At 40.2% G+C, this 22,585-nt stretch overlaps 1 protein-coding gene across 3 annotated transcripts in view; it reads right to left on the bottom strand.

Annotated features, from left to right (window-relative positions):
• Positions 1–22,585, bottom strand: part of LOC149226739 (uncharacterized protein At5g02240-like) — a 94,783-nt gene that overhangs the window by 48,918 nt on the left and 23,280 nt on the right. Inside the window, exons 2-6 of one of the 3 annotated variants that reach the window (XM_089377582.1) lie at positions 18,129–18,254; positions 16,908–17,015; positions 16,501–16,554; positions 16,309–16,393; positions 16,001–16,106 (exon numbers count right to left, since the gene is read on the bottom strand). In XM_089377582.1, coding sequence (XP_089233708.1) covers positions 16,001–16,106; positions 16,309–16,393; positions 16,501–16,554; positions 16,908–17,015; positions 18,129–18,245 — 470 coding nt within the window. In that variant the 5' untranslated portion in view covers positions 18,246–18,254. Of the gene's footprint in view, positions 1–16,000; positions 16,107–16,308; positions 16,394–16,500; positions 16,555–16,907; positions 17,038–18,128; positions 18,255–22,585 lie in introns of those variants that run through there. The other 2 variants (XM_089377583.1, XM_089377581.1) reach the window with 2 other exon arrangements.

Below are 22,585 nucleotides of genomic sequence, written 5' to 3'. Positions count from 1 at the left end.
GCTGCTAACAATGCCACAGCCAACTCTGCATCTGTACTGCAACCCTCATAATTTTTGCATTTGTGCTGCTGTTGGTACTGCCACTGCCAACACTACATCTGCACTGCAATCTTCTCCAACTGTCGGTGCTACTGCATCAACAACGGAAAAGCGTCCAAAATTACTGAACAGGTGTTCAGCATGATGCATCTGTTGCTGGAGTTCTGTTGTTGCTAGTCTTTGCGCTGACCCTCTAAAGCCTCTGCACTGTCGCTGACTCTGCTCTGTGCCAACTGCACTACTTCCAACTCTAGCTCTGTGCTGCTCAATCTTTGGCGCTCCTAGAGACTGCATCTGTCACTCTGACACTCCTCTGCATCAACTGATACTGGTTCATCCTGCTACTTTTGATTTGGGCTCCCGTAGCAAGGTATTGATCCGAGAGGTGGACTCCTCAAGGATCTTTCCCATCTGCAGTTCTTTCGAACTACAGTTCTATATCACCCCACCTCTGAGCAATCATGGCAAACTCTTCCTCCTCGATCTGTGCGGATGCAACCTTCAAATCATGCTTCTTGTCCTTGTCCTTCTTCTTGAGAGGACACTGTGTAGTGTAGTGACCAAGTTCACCACACCGGAAGCACTTGATCTTTGAAACATCTTTCTTCTTCTTCTGCTGCTCCTGCTGCCCCTTAGATGTGAGGGTTGCATTCTCATCCTCCTCCTTGGGCTTCTTCCCACTGTTGTTGCTGCCATCAAGTTTACACTTGACCAAGTCCCTCCTCATCTCTTCTTGCTGAAGAGCAGCCCACATTCCTTCCCAATCTGGCAATTTCTCCCTGCCCAGGATGCTCTGGACAAATACTTGCCACTCTTCTGAAACTGAGTTCAGGGCCAGCCTCACCATCTCGATAGGCTGAGGTGTTGACCCCACAATTGCCAACTCGTCTCAGGTTTCCTGAAGCTTTGCAAGGAATGGATCAATGTGTTCCCCCTTCTGCATCTGCGTGGATCTCATCTTCTGCTCCAAGTACATCTTTCGTTGCTTGGAAGATCCCTGATATGGTGTGGACAAGGAATCCCACATCTCCTTGGCAGTCCCTTTGCCTGAGATGTGACATACTACATGATCCTTCACTTCGTCGAGGATCATTTGCTTGGCCTTCACCATCTCTCCCTTGTAATTTTTGAGCGGATTTGGATCCGTGACTTCAGCTACCATACTGTCGACGTAGATCTTGAGAAAATGTTCATCCAGAAGGCATGACATCCTCGCCTTCCAGATCACATAGTTGGATGCACCATCCAACTGATCCTGATCTCGTAACCCACTAGTTGCCATCTCTACCAACGAAAGTGTCGCACTGCTTCCTCTCTCCTCTAGAAGCACTAAGCTGGCCTACGCACTCCCTACTGGAGTTAGTGAATCTGCTCCTCTCTGTTGCTGCTCAACAATAGAGAAATGAAATTCCCTAGCTAGGAATTCTTTGAGGAAGAAATTCCCTCAACGACATCTCCCTTCTTCCTTCTGATGATTTTCTACCCCCAGCAACTACTGCAGAAAACTGCGTCACACCAGAAAACTGCCTCTTCGTTGAAGCTGTTGCACTGCTCCCTCTAATACTGACAAACTTTGAGATGGAAGTCTTACCTCTCTGTCGACTCACTCAGAGAGAGACCTTCCTCGAAAATCTTTGCCCTCCTGGCCTGGACTGTGCAATCACTCTAGGATTCGATTTGTTGCCTACGCAGCACTTCGACCCTCCTTGTCTTCAGCGTTGGGCTCTTCTGGCTCTGCTCTCTTGCTTCACCTACAGCTCTAATACCATGTGAAAATTCAATTACCCGAATCACCACTACAACAACTAATTAAGTTCCTTCTATCTGTTAATTACTGAACAAATTATTTATTGTTTCCTATAGTAAACACCAAAACTAATACACTGCAGTCTTCACCAATTAAATTATATGCGGAAACAAGAAACTAAGCAAGAAAGAAATATACAACACATTACACCATTATTTTTGGATAAATGTCCCCGAAAAAACCCAATGCGGGAAAATTGATGCAGCAGCTAAAGGTTTGTATTATTAAGCAGTAGTTTTTCTAAATACAATCTCTGGATGCCTTGTTGGCTATCTAGTATAGAGAATATCACTGACAGAAGATTAGTGAGAGATACCTCACACTATCACTGGCGATCCTAACTGATCCAACCATAGAATGGCTAGTCCTTTGTTGCCTCTGCGCAGTCACTGCGTAGGCCCAGCATCAAAGCTCCTAGGGACTGCGTCACTTCCTCTGCTAATCGATTTTCCTCTTTGAGACTTCAGTTATATCCTCCTGGTCTCACACCCCGGCTTTCGGCTTCAAAAATCGATCTCTTCAGCAAAAATACGGATCTCCTCAAGGCTTTGTGTTGCCTCTGCGTCAGCCTACACTCATCAACATAGCCTCTACGCTGCTTCTCCTGGATCTCACTCTGCCTCCTCTACTGAGTATTCCCAAATCAGGAGAAATCTCCAACTAGAACTATCCCTGCCCCTCTTTGCAAGAAATCACTTCGAATCTCTCTGGCAACTGCTGCACTGCTCACTTCAGAAATTCGATCTCTGATCTCCTAATTGATGTGTCTTTTAAATGCCCATCAAGCTTCTTCCTATAATCCTTCTGTTGGGAACCAACGACGCAGATTAGATCCTAATCAATGGCTCAGATCATTTTGGCTTGATCCTCGTCTTCTTCTAGAAGTTTCATCCACAATTAGATTAATACGCTTTGATTATTTTAATTTCCTAAGTTTAGACTTAGACACCTATTAAAAATAATTAATTATTTTAATAAAATTGATTCCGTGTGGAAATTCCCAAAACGATTTCTGGGTATTGTGGAATACGTGTGTCCAAGCCTCCCTTCCAATTTTTAGGCTTAGAGCACATCCGATGCTACCATAAATCAACAAAGAGATCCCATGGGACTAGGATAGAAGGGTAACCGTGAAATCTGGCAATGGAGACAAGAATATAGACCTAACCCACTTTTTCCACTGAATCCCCCCCACCAATCCATGCGCGAAAGTGCCCATGACAAGTAAGAAACATTACTCAACTATACCAATGAAAAGCCATACCTTTGGGGTCAAGAGGCCCACCTTCAAACATACTTTCATAACAAATGGGTGAGGGACCACATGGATGGCTTAGGTGGCAGAGAAAATGGCACATCGAGCTATCTGGGGGCTGCAAGGGGCTGTTGGTTGCCGACCAAGGATCATCTAGGAGAAAAAATTTCTCCTATGCATGCTACCCATAGGTGGTGGGTAACAGGCTCCACACATAATAATTAAGGAGGTGGCCCCTTGATATCCGAGCAAATCCAATATGGTGCTCCAAATGGGTGTGGGGGCACAACAACAGCCTCATGGGTCTCCAAGTGGATTGATAATGCTTGTATACCATTCGCAAGGGCTGGAATGAGGACATAAGCCCTCCCATTGTCTCTTGTGGGGAGACACATCCTTATCAAGACCCTGAAACATCTGCCAAGTGTATGGTGCAAGTGTGAATTCGACTGGGCAAGGTGGTCCAGGTGCATCATCCTCATCCAAAAGGTGGAACATGGACAATCAACAAGTGGCGCTGAGGGATCTATGAAGTGGACTACTCTCCACTGTGGTGGAGGCCCATGGCTATCAACGCTCACCCTACTAGTGCCAATGTGACCCTTTGGAGGGCTTGGACCCCGTATAAGGAGATCAAACCCCAAATGGAGACCCTCCTACAATACTGCATACGATCCAATGCATTGCCTCGCCTTCCAATACAACAAATCATTAGAGCAATTGAGTAAAGCCCTTACAAATCATGGAAAACAAGTGGACACTTCATAACGGCATGCTTTTCCATAGTGGGCTTTGGCATGTACAGATGCCTCCAAGCTCAATAAAAATGGTCAACCAAGGACTCTATTAGGTGGTTTAAGCCTTTAAAGGGGGTGACATGTCCATGGCACATCCATCAAGTGGTAGGTGGCATGTGATATAATGATCGAACAGAGCGGGGGACCAAGGGGAAGGCTCCAAGCCACATACCATGGTACAAGGGTAGCTATAATAGGGGAAGCCCATACTTGGGTACATGAATGTAGGAGGGAGAAATCATGGTACATGAGTTACCCCGACCTTTGTTTTTCCACCCTTCTTCACATTCCTCTTTCGTTTGATTGAATTTTCTTCATAACTACTCGGGGCTTTAGGAGATGAAAGCATGATGTGTAGGGTATAGCAGTGGATACCCCTTTAGGGTGGGGCAATTCATCGCCCACCAGGGGTTGGGACAATCATGGGTTCCTTAATGACGAAAGGGGCTCATATAGGGCCCATAGGAACCAGGGTAATGGCCATAGATAAGGGGTAGAGCTCATGTTTAGCTTTTTCCCATATGCTAAATTTGTTTGTCTCAGCCATCTTTTGCATTTTCTGGTACATTTCTTGTTGAGAGTGGCCAAATTATGTTTTTTTCTTTTCTTTTAGCAGCGTCAACCTCTAGGGCATCATTCTAGGCAGACCCAAGGTGTGGAGAAGGGGAGGGGGAAGCTAACTCCTTATGGACCTAATGGACAAATGTGGACCTGGATGGGAAAAGTGATGAATGGGGTTATAATAAGCAGAGGGGAGGTGATGTATATGGTATCGGGAAGCGGGACCACGCAACCAAAATCGGGGTTTCCCATGTAGTTACATCCCCAAAGCTAGTAGCCAGTAAAGGAGATCCCATAAGATTGGATACAAGGTTAACCATAAAATCAGGCAGAGGATACAAGAGTACAGACCAAGCCCACTCTTTTCGCCGAATCCCCCCACTAATCCATGCCCAAAAGTGTCCATGATAAGTAAACAAAAATACCCAACTACACAATGAAAAGTCATACCTTCAGGGTTGGAGGGCCCACCTTCAAACATACGATCATAACAGATGGGCGAGGGACCACATGGTTGGCTCAAGTGGCGGAGAAAATGGCACATCGAGCTATCTGGTGGCTGCAAGGGGTTGTTGGCTGTCGGCTGAGGACCATCTAGGAGAAAAAATTTCTCCCATGGATACCACCCACAGATGGTGGGTAACAGGCACATGAAAGTAAACTTTTGTGCCAAAGATGCGGAAGTGAGAAACATCAAGCTTTTTTCCTGTGAAAGCCTCCTCCGGTGTAACTTGCCCAAGCACTCTGTGCGGACTCATGTTCTGCAAAAATATAGCAGTTTTGCATGCTTCTGCCCATAAGAACATAGGCAACCCCTGATCATGCAACATGGCCTTGGACGCTCTAACTATGTTGCATTTATTCCTCTTAGCCACCACATTTTGTTGAGGGTTATGAGGTGTTGCAAGCTCTCTTCTAATGCCCTCCTTGGCACACACATCCCTGAAAGCATTGGAGACATATTCTCTGTCATTGTCAATCCTCAATGTTTTGATCTTCTTCTCAATTTGGTTTTCTACCAAGGCCTTGTTTCCATATGGTCTAGCAGTTGTTCTTTAGGTTTTAAGTACCCCTTCTAAGGCCCTTGCTAGATTGTGTGGCAACATTACGAGACAAGGACACACTGTCACCTTAGTCAATGTCCCCTGCTCTTTACGGACTTTCACCAATGGGAGGAGTCTTGGTATGAAGGAAATCACTAGAATGATGAGGTCAATGATTAGATATGGTGTGATTTCCAAAAGCCCATTCAAAGGAGAGGCTCAGGCAATGGCTTGCTTACTTCAAAAGTAAGCAAAGGGCTCTCCAAGAAAGGCTTATGGGTAGGAGGCCATGACCTAGGTGAAATGAATACTCTGAGGAGATGTGCCTAGATCAAGGCTTCCTAAAGAAAGAAAAGGACTTTCCTTAGGGTTTTGTGTGAGATAATAAGCATGCGGAGGTTTGGGACCACAAGAGAGACCTAGGGGATCCACAACAAGGCCTAGGGGTTTGCAAATTTCAAGGACAATGAGACACCTAGGTCAAGAAAGGAAGATAAGGGTCAAAGAACAATTAACTTCCAATGAGTTTTCAAGAACAAATGACCCTAGGAAAGCTACTAACCAAAGAAGCCTAGGAGAAGAATTTGATATTGGAGCTAGGGTTTGAGGTTTCTCCAAATCTAGCCATGATTTGGATCAAAATTGGAGGACACTTAGATAAGACCCCAGCGCAATAGCATGCCAATTTGCACTTCAAAACGACCACCCTAATGCATTTCGCACTAGGCCCTAGGAGATCATCAAGGGTTAGTGCAAAAAATAGAAAAAGGTGAAAGAGGAAAGAAAAGTGAAGGCGATCACCTAGGATTAGACCAGTGCCTACTCCTCAGGGAAAGATGGAGTCAAATGACCTTGATGAGGCAACTTCGATTTTTCAAGGAGGCCTAGAGGGACTTTGCTATCCTATGCAAGGCAGCAACATAGCACCCTCAAGATACTTTATACTTCGGAGACAAAAACAAGATAGAGTTTCAAGGAATTAAATGCACATTATTCCCCTAGGAACATTAATTCATTCAATGCCTTCCAATGAGTAACATGCAAAATTTCACAAAACTTTCAATGCTTCAAGCAAATTCGCATAAATTAGGGCATCTCCAATCTTTATAAGAGAAATATTCCATGCATTAGACATTTATTATGACATAAAATAGCACCATAAACCACTTACATAGCAAAGAGAACGTATCCATCCATCATAAAAATACCAAAGAAGCTCCAAGAAAGAAGTGTGAAATTTTATCCAAACATCAAAGTGCATTTAAACTCTAAATTCCATCCAAGGTTGCAAGTTCAAATTCTCTTTAAGAGAAGATATCCAATCCAAATGATCAACAAATGAGGCTCCTTTCTAATTTATATGAGTCTTCAATAGTTTGAATGGGCCTAATTAGCCTAATGAGCTCCTAAAAAAAATTAAAGTGCACAATAACAATATAATTGGTGACAAACCCATCAAATAGCTCAAAATTACTCAATAAGCCTTCCTAATGAGGCCGAAATGATAGAAAAACGGTGCAAAAGGGTCGTTGAAAGGCCTAGATAAGTCCTCCATGTGCCAAGATAAAGAAGAGGGCTCTCATAATGATGACCAAGGGGTTGGCCCCTTGATTTCCAAGCAAAACATCTGTGGTGCTCCCCAGTGGTTTTGGGGCATAGTGAATGGTCTCATGGGTCTCCAACTAGATCAAACATGTCAATACTCCATCAATGAGGGCTAGAATGATGATACAAGCCCTCCCGTATCTCCCTAGGTGAAAAAAACCCCATCTAGGCCCTAGATCAAATGCCAAGTGTTTGGTGCAAGTATGTGGCCGACTGGGTAATGTGGTCCAAGTACATCATCATCCTTACATGAGTGGGGCGCGAACAAGCATAATGCGGTGCTGAAGAATCCCATGGTGTGGCAATCACTGCTCTATTGTGGAGGAAGCCCATGGCTCTCAACGCTCACCCTACAAGTGCCATCATGACCCTCTGGAGGGCTTGGATCCCATATAGGGAGGCCAAACCCAAGGCGAAGACCCACCTGCAATCCTATATAAGATCCAATGTGTCTCCTCACCTTCCAGTACAATAATTCATTAATGCAATTAAGTAAATAAGCTTACAAATCAAGGGCCCAAGTGGACACTTCATAGTGGCATGCCCTTCCAAATGGGCTTTAAAATGTACGCTAATAAAGGAACCTATTAGGTGGTTTCAACCTCTAAGGGAATGACAGGTCCATGGTACATCCGTCAAATGGAAGGTGTCATCTGAAATAATGATGGAATGGAGTGGGGCAACAGGGAAGGCTCCAAGCCACATGCCATGGTACAAAAGTGGTTATAATGAGCGAAGCTCACACATGGGTGTAGAGATGTAGGAGGGAGAAATCGTGGTACATGAGTTACCCCGACCTTTGTTTTTCCACCCTTCTTCATATGCATTTTCCCTTTTATTGATTTTTCTTTCCTTTAATTGCTCATGGCTCCAGGGGATGAGAGCATGATGCGTAATGATTACCCCCCTAAGCTTGAGAAGTTCATTGCTCACTAGGGGTTGGGACAATCATGGGTTCCTCAATGATGCAGGGAACTCACATAAGGGGCCCTAGGAACCAGAGTGATGACTATAATGATAAGGGTTAGAGCTCATGTTTGCCTTTTTCGCACATGCTAATTTTTTGTCCTGGCCATCTTTTGCATTTTATGGTACATTTCCTGTTGCAAGTGGCCAAATTATGCTTTTAACTTTGTTTTTAGCTGCATCAACCTCCGGGGCATCGTTCCAAGGCCGACCTAAAGCACAGACAAGGGGAAGGGGAGACTAACTCCTTGTGGATCCAATGGACAAGTGTGGACCTGGATGGGAAATATGTGGAAAGGGGTTATAATGAGCGGAGGGGAGTGATGTACGTGGTTTCGGGAAGTGGGACCACGCAGCCAAAATCAGGGTTTCCCATGTAGTGCCACTCCTAAAGCTAGTCGCCAATAAAGGAGATTCCACAAGACTAGGATACAAGACTAACCACCAAATTGGACAAGAGTCAGACCAAGCCCATTCTTTCCACCAAATCACCCCACTATTCCATGTCCAGATGTGTCCATGATAAGCAAGCAAAAATACCCAATTACATAATGAAATTCATACCTTCGGGATTGGTAGGCCCACCTTCAAACATACAATCATAACAAATGTGCGAGGGCACATAATGGTCGGCTCAGGTGGTGGAGAATGGTGGCACATCAAGCTATCTAGTGGCTACAAGGGGTTATTGGTTGTCAGCTGAGGACAAATCTTAGGAGAAAAATTTACCCTATGGGTGTCACCCACTAGTGGTGGGTAACAGGCCTTAAACTCCATGAACATGGAGAAGACCTCCTCTTCTTCCTCATAAAGAAGATCCATGTATTTCGGGAATAGTCATCTATGAAATTTACATAGTACTTGTGCCTCATGAGTGATTAAGAAGAGAAGAGCCTACATGCGTCTGAATGTACCAGGTCCAAAATCCCTTTGGCTCTGTTGTCTCGGCCCTGAAAAGATGACTTGGTATACTTTCCAAGTGTGCACCCGTTGCACACATCATGTTGGTCTAATGCGCACTATGGTAGTCCTGTGGCTATCTGCTAAAGGATCCTAGCGCCCCATGATGCAAATGTCCCATGTGTCTATGCCAAGGTTCCCCCACGTCTCTACTATGTGAATTTCCTACCTTACTGCTCAAGGTTGTGCATGTCTCAACCTACAACCTGTAGACATTCTTCATCCTCACACCAATTTGCTTCCTTAATCCAAAAGCTAAGTGCTTGAGGTAAGCCTTACCTCTGCTGAAGATGACATCATAACCCTTGTCCTCTAGGGTAGCCACTGAAAAAAGCTTCTTCTTAATGCCTGGAACATAGAGGGCATCCTTGAGATGGAGAGAGCTACCAAACTCCCTCTCAAAACAAAGAATATCTACTCCCCTAGTAATGTACTTGCCATCATCTCCTAGCTCAACGTGAAACTGCTTGTCCTTCTCCTTCAATTGGTTAAATACTCCTTATTCCCTGTCATGAGGAAGTATGCTCCAGAATCAATGTACCTTACGTTGTTGCGTACTGAGCTTGCCATGCAAGCTATCAATGAGAAATCTTTCTTGAACTAAGAAAACGTTGATGCAACCACATGATCCTTATTGGACCCCTTCTTCTGATTAGGACACTTAGTGGCATCGTACTCGAACTCATGGCAATATAAGCATTTGATCTTGCTCAAATATTTCTTCTTATTCTTTCCCTTTTGATTGGAATCGACCTTTCCTTGGCCCTTCTTGCCCTTGGCTTTACTTCCTTTGTCTGCCAAGGCAAAGTTCTCCTCGTCCTCTGTCTTTGTTGATCTTCCAGCTCTCGTCCCTCTCTAGATTTCTTCTTGAACGCAATTTGACCACAACCTTTCCCAGTTGGGAAGATTCTCTCTGCCACTGACTGCATCCTGGAAATTCTCCCAAGACTTGTGAAGTCCCAAAAGAAAGAGACTCACAAGGTCATTGTCTGCTACAGTATTGCCCACTTCAGCTAGCTCATCCTGAACCTGAATGAACTTGGAAAGATACGTAATGATGGGCTCACCTTTGCTCATCCGGATATTTCTTAGCTTGTCCTTCAATGCAAGCTTCCTGGCATCACTGGAACCCTGATACAGATCCAAGATGACTTTCCACATCTTGTATGTTGTCTTCTTCCCATGGAGATGAGGGACAATATGGTCTTTGACCCCCTCAAGAATGATCCTCCTGGCCTTGGTGTCATTCTTGTTATGTTGGATCAACTGTTGGGCATCTTGAGGTGGAACTATTTGATTTGCCACAAATTCTAGCACCCCATTATCCTCCAACACCACTGAGATCCGCTCCTTCCATGAGTAGAAGTTAGAGGCTCCCTCTAAATAGTGATCTACCCTCAGTCCTTGGAACAACATACTACTTATCCAAAAATTGCTCTTCAAAACTCTAGTGCAAACCTTCAACCTAAACTTCGCTCTTCACTTACTGATCAATTTGGTGTTGGTCTTTATGTTGAACTCTGCTCTTATACCATGTTAATTTTCTTGAAACTCTGCAACTATTTAGATGAATTACTGAAAACAAAAACCAAATTTACTTTCACCCAGATATAGAGTTTCTTAACAATCTATAAGCAATAGAAAAACACCATAGATAAAAACACATGCACACAAAATGACATGCTTGATTTACCCAGGAATCCCAAAAGGGAAAACCTGCTTTCTTTGTTGTGGTATTTTATTGATTGTTCTTGAGCAAATGGATCTATTACAATTCACGCTGCTTTCTGCAGCCAACAATTTGTCTCTAAGAACACAATTGTTCTCCTACTGAATAGCCTTGACTTTCCCTGAGAATCCCAGATCCCTGCTCCACAATCCTTGCGCACTGGAGCCCCTATTTCCTTGCGCACTTCCTCCTATTTCCTAGCACACAATTGGGCTCCTATTTTGTAACGCAAATCCCCTACTTCCTTGTGCACTTGTGGCCTCCTAAATCCTAGCACACAAGTTCCTCAATTCTACACACACACACACAAAGAATTGATCTCTCAAGAATGATCGATTTTGTGCCTTCGTCCTCCTCTTTATAGATAGAATTCGAGCATTCAAGAAGGTCCAATTCAATTTAAAAATTCAAGTTGTGATTGCGAGTTAATTGCGTGTTCTGCTCATTCTCTCTCCAATCAACACTTAAGACTTAACTCATTCTAACTGAACTTGTAACTACCACCTAAGTCACCAGGTCCGTGTTCGAGTTCGAGTTCGGAGACCATGAAATTCGAATAAAGTTCGGCAACTAAAATTTTGTCGATAAAGTTCGACATAAAATTCGACATATAGAAATTCGAAAAAAAATGTATACATATATATATATATATATATATATATATATAATCAATTTAAAGTCAAATTCAAATAAATTTTTGGCTTAGCAAGAGAATAGAGGCTAGAAAATTTATTAAATTTTATAAATTATGTGTGATCAATTTTGGTCATTTTCAAGCCTTTTAATGTTAATCTTCATTGTAATTATCCTCCAAATTATATGCTTCAGAATCTACAGGTGTATTGGCAATGCTTTCCAATAATTTCTCATATCTCAAGGCATATCTTGCTAAAAAACTATTCCTTACACTCTAGAAATGTATTTATTTATTGTCATTTTTCTAAAAAATAAATTAATGAGTAATTTAAATAAAAATTAATTTAGATAATTTGCTTAGTTACCAGATTTATTATGCAACACTTATTTCTTGTCAACCGGCTGGAAATGTATTTATTTATTGTCACCCTCCTAGAAATAAAAAATTTAATACAAGAGAAATAATAGCATTCTCTAATTTTCTAATTGAACACAATTCACATACATTTCATTTAAAAAAAATCATATTATATCAAACTAAACAAGTGAACTATTATGTTGGAAGATTCTTCTGCAATTCTACCTTACATTCACTAATCTATATAAACCGTAAAAGCACAGCAGGAAAAAGAAATGACCATTATCAAATTTCGGCTTAGAATAACTAACTCAGAAAAGTTATTTACAGATAGACAGGCAGAACAGAGAGCTGGTGGGGTTGATATAATAATAATTAGATGGCACAAGATTTTAAGATTTTTGTCCGTTTTAGGATATGAATAAGGGCGGGTCTTCAACGTGCAAGTACGCGATAACATATATTCAGAGCAGATATAGACTGTTATGTTTGTGTTGGGAGAGGTCTTTAGAATAAAATTCTTGGCTTTTAATGGAAAAAGTAAACTAAAATGTATTCGACATTGTGATCTTCGCAGTATAGATTGTGGCGTGGGTCGTCTCAGAATATTGTGTGAACTTGAGCTTTTGATTCCGTGTCATTTGTCTCCAGATGTTACTGTCAAAAATATCATAAATAAATGATGCAGAAGTTACACGAAGGAAGAAAACATTCATCACAGTAAAATAGATGCGAACATAGTTTTTTATTCATGTTTGTTTGTTATGTCGTGCTGTTTTAAAATTTGGCACGAAGTTTTAATTAAATTTTGTATCGTTTGGGCTGTGATCGATTGGTGGATGTTCGCCCTCATCAGTCCGGATATTCAATTCTGTGAAAATTCTGAAAGTTACATGTGTACAGATTCGATCCAGGCATAAATGAAACAATGGAACTATAGTCTATTGTTTAAGTTTTAACCCGGCAAACAATGAAACCCGCGGGCTGCAGGCAATTTGCTAAAACGCGCGAAAAAAACGAACTTAAACGAACTTTTTCGAACCCGAAACGAATTTCATCGAACCCTAAACGAATTTGTTCGGCAAAAAATTCGAATTCGTGATGAAATTCGAGTTCGCCATAAAATTCGGCGAACTCGAACGAATAAATTCGTTTTCGATTAAAATTCGCCGAATTTCGAACTTGTTCGTTGAAATTCGCCGAATCTGGTGACTAAGACTACCACCTCATCATGTAGTCAAACTAAAGAAGACTCCCCTTAAATGAAGCTCCAACACTATGCATGCAATCTTGATGATCATTCGACTAAACTGGAAATAAACTCATCATAACTAAAGTCTATCTCATGAACTCGCACTCATGCTAGAGAAAGACAAATTTGTGGTCTTCACTGGCTAAGGCACAAGCCAGAAGACCTTTACTCACTACATTTTCAACATGCTAAAATACTTCACCCCACATGTGCAAAGTGCAAACATCTAGATATTTTCTCAGCTGTAGGTATAATACTTGGTTTGATTTGGTGTCCTAAATCTGAAAGCATATTTGAATTTTGGGATATTTGAATCATTGTTGCATTTGACATAACTGAAATTTGATGCTCCATTTTATCCTGTCATTAATTTGATGTTGTTCCAGTACATAACAATGATAACATTTAACAGTTTAACTGTTAAAATGTGCAACTAAGGCCAAATTGCACTTTGGGCAGCTCATTTGAAGAAGATGATTATTGGATTGAATTCCTCTTTCCAAGAGGTCCAAAATTGACCTAAGGCTCACTGAATTTGGACAAGGAGAAATATGTTTTTAAGGTCAAGCCAACACATACTTTTGGTCAAGGTCAGCCCTACATTTATGTAGGTTTATGAAGCCCAAGAGACATGACCTTTGACCCACATTGATTTGTATAAAATTTAAATAGAAATTATGGAAACCTCATTTTGGCATATCATCAACATACATTTATCTCTCCGCTTCTGATTAGTTCAGACTTCTAAGGGCAGCTGTTCTCCTCACATGTGTGAGAGTTTGACTGGGTTTTCTGTTCTCTGTGTTGACCGAGTTTCAGCCAGCTTTAACCAGCATTGACCGAGCTCTGTTTGGCCTCATTTGACTGTGGATTTGGTGGGTTTCTCTCTGTTACAGCAGGCCACATTTTTGGCATGATTTACAAGGATTTCTGGGCAGGTTGACATGCATTGACCACAGGCCTGTTTGACCGCAGAGCTGACTATGAGTTTGACCAAAGTTGACTGCCTCTCTGCTGACTGTTTTGGATGCTGTTTGACCGTCAAGGAAGGCCGAGTTAGTTTGTCTTTGACTGAGCTCAAGAAGGACTAGTTTGAATGCTGTGTTGACTTCTGTTGTCTCACTGGTTAGGGCAGTTTGACTGCTGTTGACTGAGAGCAAGATTGCAGACATTGATTGGCCATCTATTTGACTATGAGCAGCGGTATTGGATCATCTAATTGGAAATTCAATTTTGACTTTGACTTTGTATCATTGTACTCTATTGGAAATTCTCTCTCTCCGAACATTTGATATTTATCGAGAAGAAGATCTGTTGGGTTTTCCCCTTGCGGGTTTTGCCCTGGCTTTAAGCATAAATTTCGGTGTCCTCTTGTCTTGGCTTGTCTTCTGCATTTATTGTTTATTGTTCTATCTGCCATTACTGTCAATGTGAATTAATGATATGTGATTGCTATTGGAAACTAAATGGAATTGCAATCAGGCTTAAAATGGAGCATTGAAGTAATTGCTATAACCATAGAATATACCATTGTTAACTAAAATTAACATTAACACTCAAATCTTGTTAGTTTCAAGAACAATTGTTGATGGTATGATAATATTCATTGAATGATACATTTCATATTGGGAACTCATGTAAAACAACCACTATTTGTTTATCTATATTGATGGGTGGACCTCGTACTGATGTCTGAAATTTTCCTAGTAACTTTCAAGCAAAATTTTGAATGCCTAAATTTTATTTTTAGCGTTGGTTCATTGTTAAATATTGCTACATCACAAGTGCATTTGGGCACCCCGGAATAGTTTTGTGTGAACACCTCTTGATAATTTACTGTGGTAATGAGCATCTCTGGTTTAAAACAGTCATGACCCTTTTTTCTCAGCCATTTTCAGCACTTCAATACAGTTGAGTTGTTGGATAATCAGTCGATCCATAGCTCTTTTGGGGTACTTGTGTTAATCAACGTGCATGGCTAGCCGCTAATCAGTTATTACTCATACCAAAGCAAATCAGTTATTTGTGATAAGATTTACAAGTCAAATTCAAGCTAACAAGATACTCACCCTGTTGCAACTAATTTAGCTTGTTTGACGTTAGAGATTCCCCCCTAGACCAGGATAGTTTATTTTCCTTTAGTCTGAAGAATGGAGCAAGGGAACAGTGGATGGCTTGCCTGAGAGTTGTCTCTAGGCTCTCCCATTGAGGTTAGGACTCTCCCTCCCAGGTGAGAGTTTGATCAGTAATAGACTGAACAATGAATATTTTGATATTAGCATTGTTTCAAATTTTCAATTATGGATATGAACCATGGTATTGAGGTTTGCCTGATTTTTGTTATGGATATGAATATGATAGCTCTTTGCACTTGTAAACACTTGAACAATTTTAGATTTCAGACTTCTGTGATCCATATCGCTATTCAAAATATATTTTGGATTAATCACATCATTGCTTTTGAGTCAACGTTTCAAACCATCTACTGTGGTTGAATAATTTGCTGAAAAAATTGTATAGTGATTGTTGATAGTTGGAAATTTTATTTCCATAAAAATATGTATATAAGAAACCCTAAAATGTTGCTTATCATGAAATTAGTGATTTTTCGTTTCCCATTCTGAACCTATTTATCATATGATTCACATTTCACGTTTCCAGTAACATAGTAAATCAATGCTAGTTGGTTATGCAGGTGACTGTCTCCCTCCTTGAGACTGTACATCTTATTTCTGCATGGAAGTAATACTATCAACTGTGTCTCTGCAACTGTGTCATATTGTGTAAGTGTACATATTTTTATAGTAATCTATTATAAATCTATAATGAAACAGAGAAATTTCACATTACTTTAAAACATTACATCAGGAATTCTGAGCATTTATAATACTTCAATATGAGATGTCTGATATACTTTGTATTACTTCCTATAGCATGTTGCGTAAACTGATTTCCTGCAGTATTGCTAAGACAAATAGTTAAACAAACATACCTCCAAGGAAGTTTGTTGAACTTTGTAACTCCAACCGATGAGACAAGAACAAATCTCTTCACTGATGAAGGCAATGCAGCTACAAGATTGCGGATACCATCCCAATCTTTTTTATTTGAGGTCAACTTATTAGAATTTATTGCACTAAATTAAAAGAGAACAGGTAGCTTGAAACTTCATTGCAAAGAGTGAATCATAGCTAACGTGTTAGTTTTATGTTCAGTGTGATCTTATGTTTCTTTTTGATAGAATCAACATCAAAATATACAAAATAAAAAAAATGCATTATGCAATACCTTAGTACATACCTGTCCTTTCAGGGGTGTTATCCCCATCCCAGCGTTTGGATGGAAAAGCTGTCGTTCCAGTACAGCAAATGACATCTGTGACTCCCTAGCATACATTCATTTACCAAATTTTAATTGCATGCAGCCCATAGTTTCCATTATTATTTATATACTTTTCATTAATCAAAATATTGAACAGAACTGAGAATAAACCTCAAAAACTGATGCATTAAGTTCCTCAGGATGCCGTGTATCACCTGTCAAAATCTTCAATATAACAGCAAAGAAATGATGTCAAAGATAATTAATGTATGATTAGTGATTAAGTTCTGGTAATATGAAATCAGCATAACCCTTAGATACATAATAAAACATCAAAACCAAAATTCCTATCACATGAGCACAAAATAAATGAAAGTTTCAAATGAAAATAATGTTCATTATTCTCTTCATCCCCAGTGAATATTGACATAGTGTTTTTCATGGATAATGTAAGTGAGAATATAAATATTGGGAAGAAGGAAGAATAGAAGATTCCTAGAACAAAATAAGGAGAATGAACAAGAGAAGGAATGTTATAAGCACAAGAGAAGGAAATCAAATCAGCCGAAGATCAGCACCTGCAGCTTATCACTATCCTGTTTACCAAATAAAGTCTCTGCCTTTTCTGGATCACGAACCAGTGCACGTGTTCTGACCCCTCGGTCTAGCAATCTTGCCACAACAAGCTGCCCTGATGCAACACTACAGCTGTCAACCACGAGAACAGAAAATGTGGAACATTATTTGAATCTCAATTTGAAGAACAAAAAAAAAAAAATATGAATGCTACTTTTGGATAAAACAAACATTTTCTATAAATTGAATACTAACCTTAAATTTATCTAAGATCACCTTCATAAAAAATCAGCGATCTATAACTATCTTAGAACGCATGGACAAACGATCAACTACATGCAATAGAAGCAACTATTTTCTTTCCTGGTCCATCCACTTGCTATAGCACAAGTTATCTACTGATTTGCGTGTTGATTGCCATGAACTAGCATATGAAATCTCATCTATGAGGCTTTCAGATGCCAAAGTGGGATTTGCACCTGATGCTTTATGCCTCTGCTTTTATGTTTTATTATTTTTGTTCTTGAAACCCTGACTTGAGAATGAGCAAGGTCACAAAAGAGTTTTTTTATTTTTACCTTCGAACCCCAAATTCAAGAATGAAGGAGGTCACGAAGTAATGGATAGTTTAAAGGAAAATTAAAATCAATGATGGGTGGACATACAAAGTGTGATGGCTAGCACCTATGGAGGAGAGACAAAAGTGAATAGGAGATGAAATAAATGCCACAGGCCTTTGTTGTGGCAGTAGATTATAATATCAAATTCAATAATGCATCTAGCACAAGTGTTGGTAGCAGGAACCCCAATGAAGGAAACAACGATGGTACCCCCAAAGGTATCGAGGAAATTTGTTGCAAAAATCTATCACGAGGCCTAAGGAAACACTAATGGATAAAAATCTCTTCTTGAATATGATAAATATATATTGTTTTTTTGTTAAAGCCTTTCTAAGATATTTAGTGGGTCGAGTACGGCCAAAGTCTATTATTAGAAATTGGAGTAGGGAACTCTAGGAACTACATTAATGGAGTGTTTGAAACCTATGGAGCTTGGTGACTTCTTCACAACGGCCATCTTCATGCTTATATGGCTTTGTTCTTTGGAGAATTTGAGACCTATGGAGCTTGGTATTTCAGGTTCAAACCATTATTATAAGAATATAATCTGAAACACCTTATGGAATAAATCAGAAACAAACTATCATTAGTGCCATATCACACCTCCATCCATCCATGTGCTTTGCCCACTCCAAAATCTTTCCAATTTTGCACATGTGCTTTACCACATAATTGATGACTCACTGCAACTTGTCCATTTGAAAAGTTGCCACATGTCATCCTTCGAGACTGCCACATCACCATGATATAAATAGACATGCCAAAATATTAGTCCCCCGAAAAAATAGAAAAAGATAAAAGGTGTCCATAATAGATAGGGGGACCCGAGAAATAGGCACTACTAAATAGTAAAAACAGAAAATTGTCTACATGTTCACAATATTATACTCATCAGACTAAGATTTACATGAGGAGTCCAAATATGCTATTAGCACTGCCATGCAAAGACTACTAAAAATAGAAATGTCTCGTATTTTGATAAAAACACCCACATTAGACTTAGTTTTCAATGGGGAGCCTAAATACATTACCAATGTGACATGCAACCACTGCTAAAAATAGAAACGTCTCATATGCTTGTGAAATCATACTCGTTGAATGCATCTTTCAGTAAGGAAATCAAATCCACGATCAAAATCAACATGCAAGTACTACTAAAAATAGAAAGTGCTCACATGTCACTCGTAAGTAGCTCATTGGACTTAGGATCTTGCAAGGATCCCAAATATGCCATTATCTCTAACATATGGGTCTCTAAACCAAACCTATTAAAACTAGAAAGTGCCATGCATGTCACCTAGTCCACTAGAATCATGAGTTCATAAGGACTCCAAATATGGAATAAGTATTACTATGCAAGCCTCGAAACTCTCTCTCTTAAAAAGTAGGAGAACTTCTAAAAATAGAAACTCTCTCCAATTGATCTAAAATTAAGTACAAATCATCATTGAATCAGTACTGCAACCAATCTCTTTGAGAACCAACCCCCAACCTAAGAAAAATTGTATCTACATATGTCTCTGAATCAATGTTATCAAAACCGGACTAGAACCAGAAAAACTGGCCAGTCCAACCAATTTGGGCCCAAAACCAGTCCAATGAGGGCCTAAAAACGAAATAGGCTAGTACGTTACAGAACCAGCCTATTTCACCGAACTTGCTAGTTCAAGACTAGTTCTGTTAAGTTTAGGTATGTTCTATGCTTAGAGCAATTTATTTCAATTTTCATAATTAGCTCAATATCTTTTCCAAATTAGCAATCACATCAGCATTAAAGTAAACTGCAAATAGAACATAAACATAAATCACAGAAAACAAGCCAAGACAAGAGGACACAAGATGTGGCGCTAGCTAGGGACAAACCCCAATGTGGGGAAACCCTTGATCAATTCTTCTTATAAGTTCTTCAATAGTTCAGCAGAGAGAGAGAGAGAAAGAGAGATAGTACATTTACAACAGAAGTCATCACTTTGACTTATCCAGATAAGAGCATAGATCATCTCTAAGAAGATAATACATGAGATCAGTTGAAGACATGTTGCTTCAACTGATTCTCCAAGGTGACTCCTTCACCTATCATAGTGTTGCATCTCATCATCATGCTGCACCTCACCGTGCTGCACCATGCTGCACTGCTGTCACATGTGCCATTGTAGAACCATGTTGTCATACAACATGTCTCATGTGCTTGCCACAGCTATCCATGCTGCCCATGCTTGCCATGCTTGCCATGTTGCGTCATGTTGTCCATGCTTGTTGTCCCATTGTACCACTGCTGCACAATGTCATTGTTGTCCCATTGTGCCACTGCCTCATCATTGTGTTGTCCCATTGAACATTGTATCACTATATCATACCGCTGTCCCATTGAACATTGCAGCACTATATCATAGTGTTGTCCAAACATCTTACAATTTTCCCATTAAACATTGCAGCACTATATCATACTGCTGTCCCAACATCTTATAGCTGTCTCATTGAACATTGCAACACTATATCATACTGATGTCCCAACATCTTACAGTTGTCCCATTGAACATTGCAACACTATATCATACTGTTGTCCCAACATCTTACAGTTGTCCCATTGAACATTGCAGCACTATATCATACTGTTGTCCCAACATCTTACAGCTGTCTCATTGAACATTGCAGCACTATATCATCTTGTTGTCCCATGCATTTTAGCAGCGCTATGTAGCCTGTTGTCCCATTTACTTTGTTGCACTAGTTAGCAACACCATGTAGACCAACTGTCCTATAGCCCAATTGTGCTATTTACTTTGCTGCTAACCACAACACTGTTGTTCCAATGTTGCCTTTACTGTTGCTTATATGGTGACTGGTTAGGGCATTTGACAACCCTTACACACCCAGCTATCTGTCCACAAACAGTAACATATTGCTTCTATTTTCCTCGGCCTGGTTGCTTGCTTATGGTGCACTTAACCATCTTGTCCCCACGCTGTCCCTACAGCCTCCACGTTGTCCCTTTGATCCTTCATGTTGTGGCTAAGGCTCCACTGTCCACACAACCCTTCACGCTGTCTAGGGTAGCCTCCACGCTGTCCCTTTGACTCTTCACATCAACGTCCTCCTTCTTCTTGAGCTGCCTTAGGATAGCTTCATTAGGGCTGCCTTTAGGTCTTAGTGAGGGTTGCCTTTAGGTCTGCATTAGGGCAGCCTTTAGGTCTGCGTTAGTAGGGACCAGCGTATAGGTTTAGGGCTCCTCCTTGATAGCATTAGGGCTTTTCTTCATGACTGTGTCCTCTAGATTAGGGTAGCGTATTTATTTTTGACTGCAGTAGGGCAGCTTCTTATCCTCCAACATCTAGGGCTTCCACTCCTAGATTTCTCTTCCACTAAAACCCAAGACAAGTGGAGAGAAATCAAGATAGAAGTGTGTGTGAGAAATGACTCTCAATTCATCTCCTTTTATACTAAAACGTTGAGCACATGTGGGGTTTATTTGGTCGTTGGCCGACCTTGACGAATTGTCTTATAACACAAATAAATTCGTAACTCCATGAATACTTATTGGAATCGGATGATGTTTAGATCAATCCTACACCTCTCGATGAGAGGGATCCAAGAAAAATATCAGCTGCCATAAATAAGATGACCCACATGGAGTTTGGCCCTAGTTGCCAATTTTAACAAGTTCCATACGGTCCGTATCCGCGCGGGCCTTAAAAAATTGCAAATCTTTTTATTTCTAATTTCTTTTTTTTTTTGGTTTTCTCACTACTAATTTTTCCCTAGACCCCCCTAAAACTATTTAAACACACCCACCCCTCTCTTTAACTCACACAATTCATTTGAGTCTTTTAAAATTCTTGAGCTAAGTTTCGTGAGGAGAATCTGGAGAGTTTTTTGCAAGGTTGTTCTAAGGGATTTTTTTTTTTGCAGATTTGAAGAGTTGATTGGAGTTTTGGAGAGTTGTTGGACTAATTATTAAGGGAGATTTTGGAGTTGCTTCAAGAATTTTCTTTTCCCAAAGATCTTTGGGTGTTGTTGTGGTTTTTGGAGTTGGTTGAAGGGACATTTTTTCGATTTTGTGGGGGTTGCTACAGAGCTAATTTGGGAGGATTTTGGAGCTAATTTTCTTCAGAAAATTTAGAGGGAAATTCAAGCTATTTTTTTCCATCAATTATTGTTCTATTTTTCTACAAAATTTGTTCTTTTTTCGTTAAAAATTTAAAAACCATAGGGTTTTTATGTAGATTTTTAATTTTTCTTTGCAAAAGTTGTTCTGCCCCATCTTCTATTTTTTTCTCAACAATTGTCGTTTTGCAAAGTTATTTTGAGGGATTTCGTTGGTAGATTTGTAAGAGAGATTTTGGAGTTGATTGAGGGGTTTATTTTCTAATTTGTGGGAGCTTATTTTCTTCTCAAAATTTACGGATCTTCTCCAAGTATTTCATGGCTTCTATTCCTCTTTTATTTTCTCTTAAAAAAATTTCCCTAGAATTTTAAAAACCCTAGGATTTTCTATGCAGATTTTCATTTGTTGTTGTAGAAGTTGTCATGGCCGCCAAAAACTAGAATGATCTAAGTTGGTTTTACTTCCATTTAAATGAACAAGGGATAAAAATCTGCAACTATAAGGCAGTTAAAGGTGGGGGGGTCCATAGAATTAAAGAACACCTAGCACATTGTAGAGGGCAAGTAAAACCTTGTAAGAAGGTTTCTGAAGATCTTAAAGCAAAGATGCTAAGTCTAATTGAAGCCTACAAACAAGAAAATGGAAAAGGCAAGATAATTAAAAAAGATATAGGAAAAAGTCAAAAGGATGATGTTGTTCTAAGTGACCCTGATTTTGAAGAATGTACGCCCATTTTGAAGATTCCATTAGTTTTCCGGTTAGAGTTGGAGAGGGCACTTTTGGCCCTAGTTCAACTGCTTTGAAGAGGACAACAACTCGTAAAGGGATTGACTCCTCCTTTGTACTCCGCACCACCCCTAGTTCTCAACCCAACATTGATGTTAAATGGAAAAAGATAAAGGAGGTTGCATATGAATGCATTACTAGATGGTGGTATGATGCAGACATACCTTTT

This window comes from Pinus tabuliformis, chromosome J (assembly GCF_031772625.1).
Source record: "Pinus tabuliformis cultivar Carrire ecotype Pingquan chromosome J, CPIR1, whole genome shotgun sequence".
Taxonomy (NCBI): Eukaryota; Viridiplantae; Streptophyta; class Pinopsida; order Pinales; family Pinaceae; genus Pinus; species Pinus tabuliformis.
The sequence above is the reverse complement of the archived record's forward strand: the minus strand, read 5'-3'. Positions and strand labels throughout refer to the sequence as shown.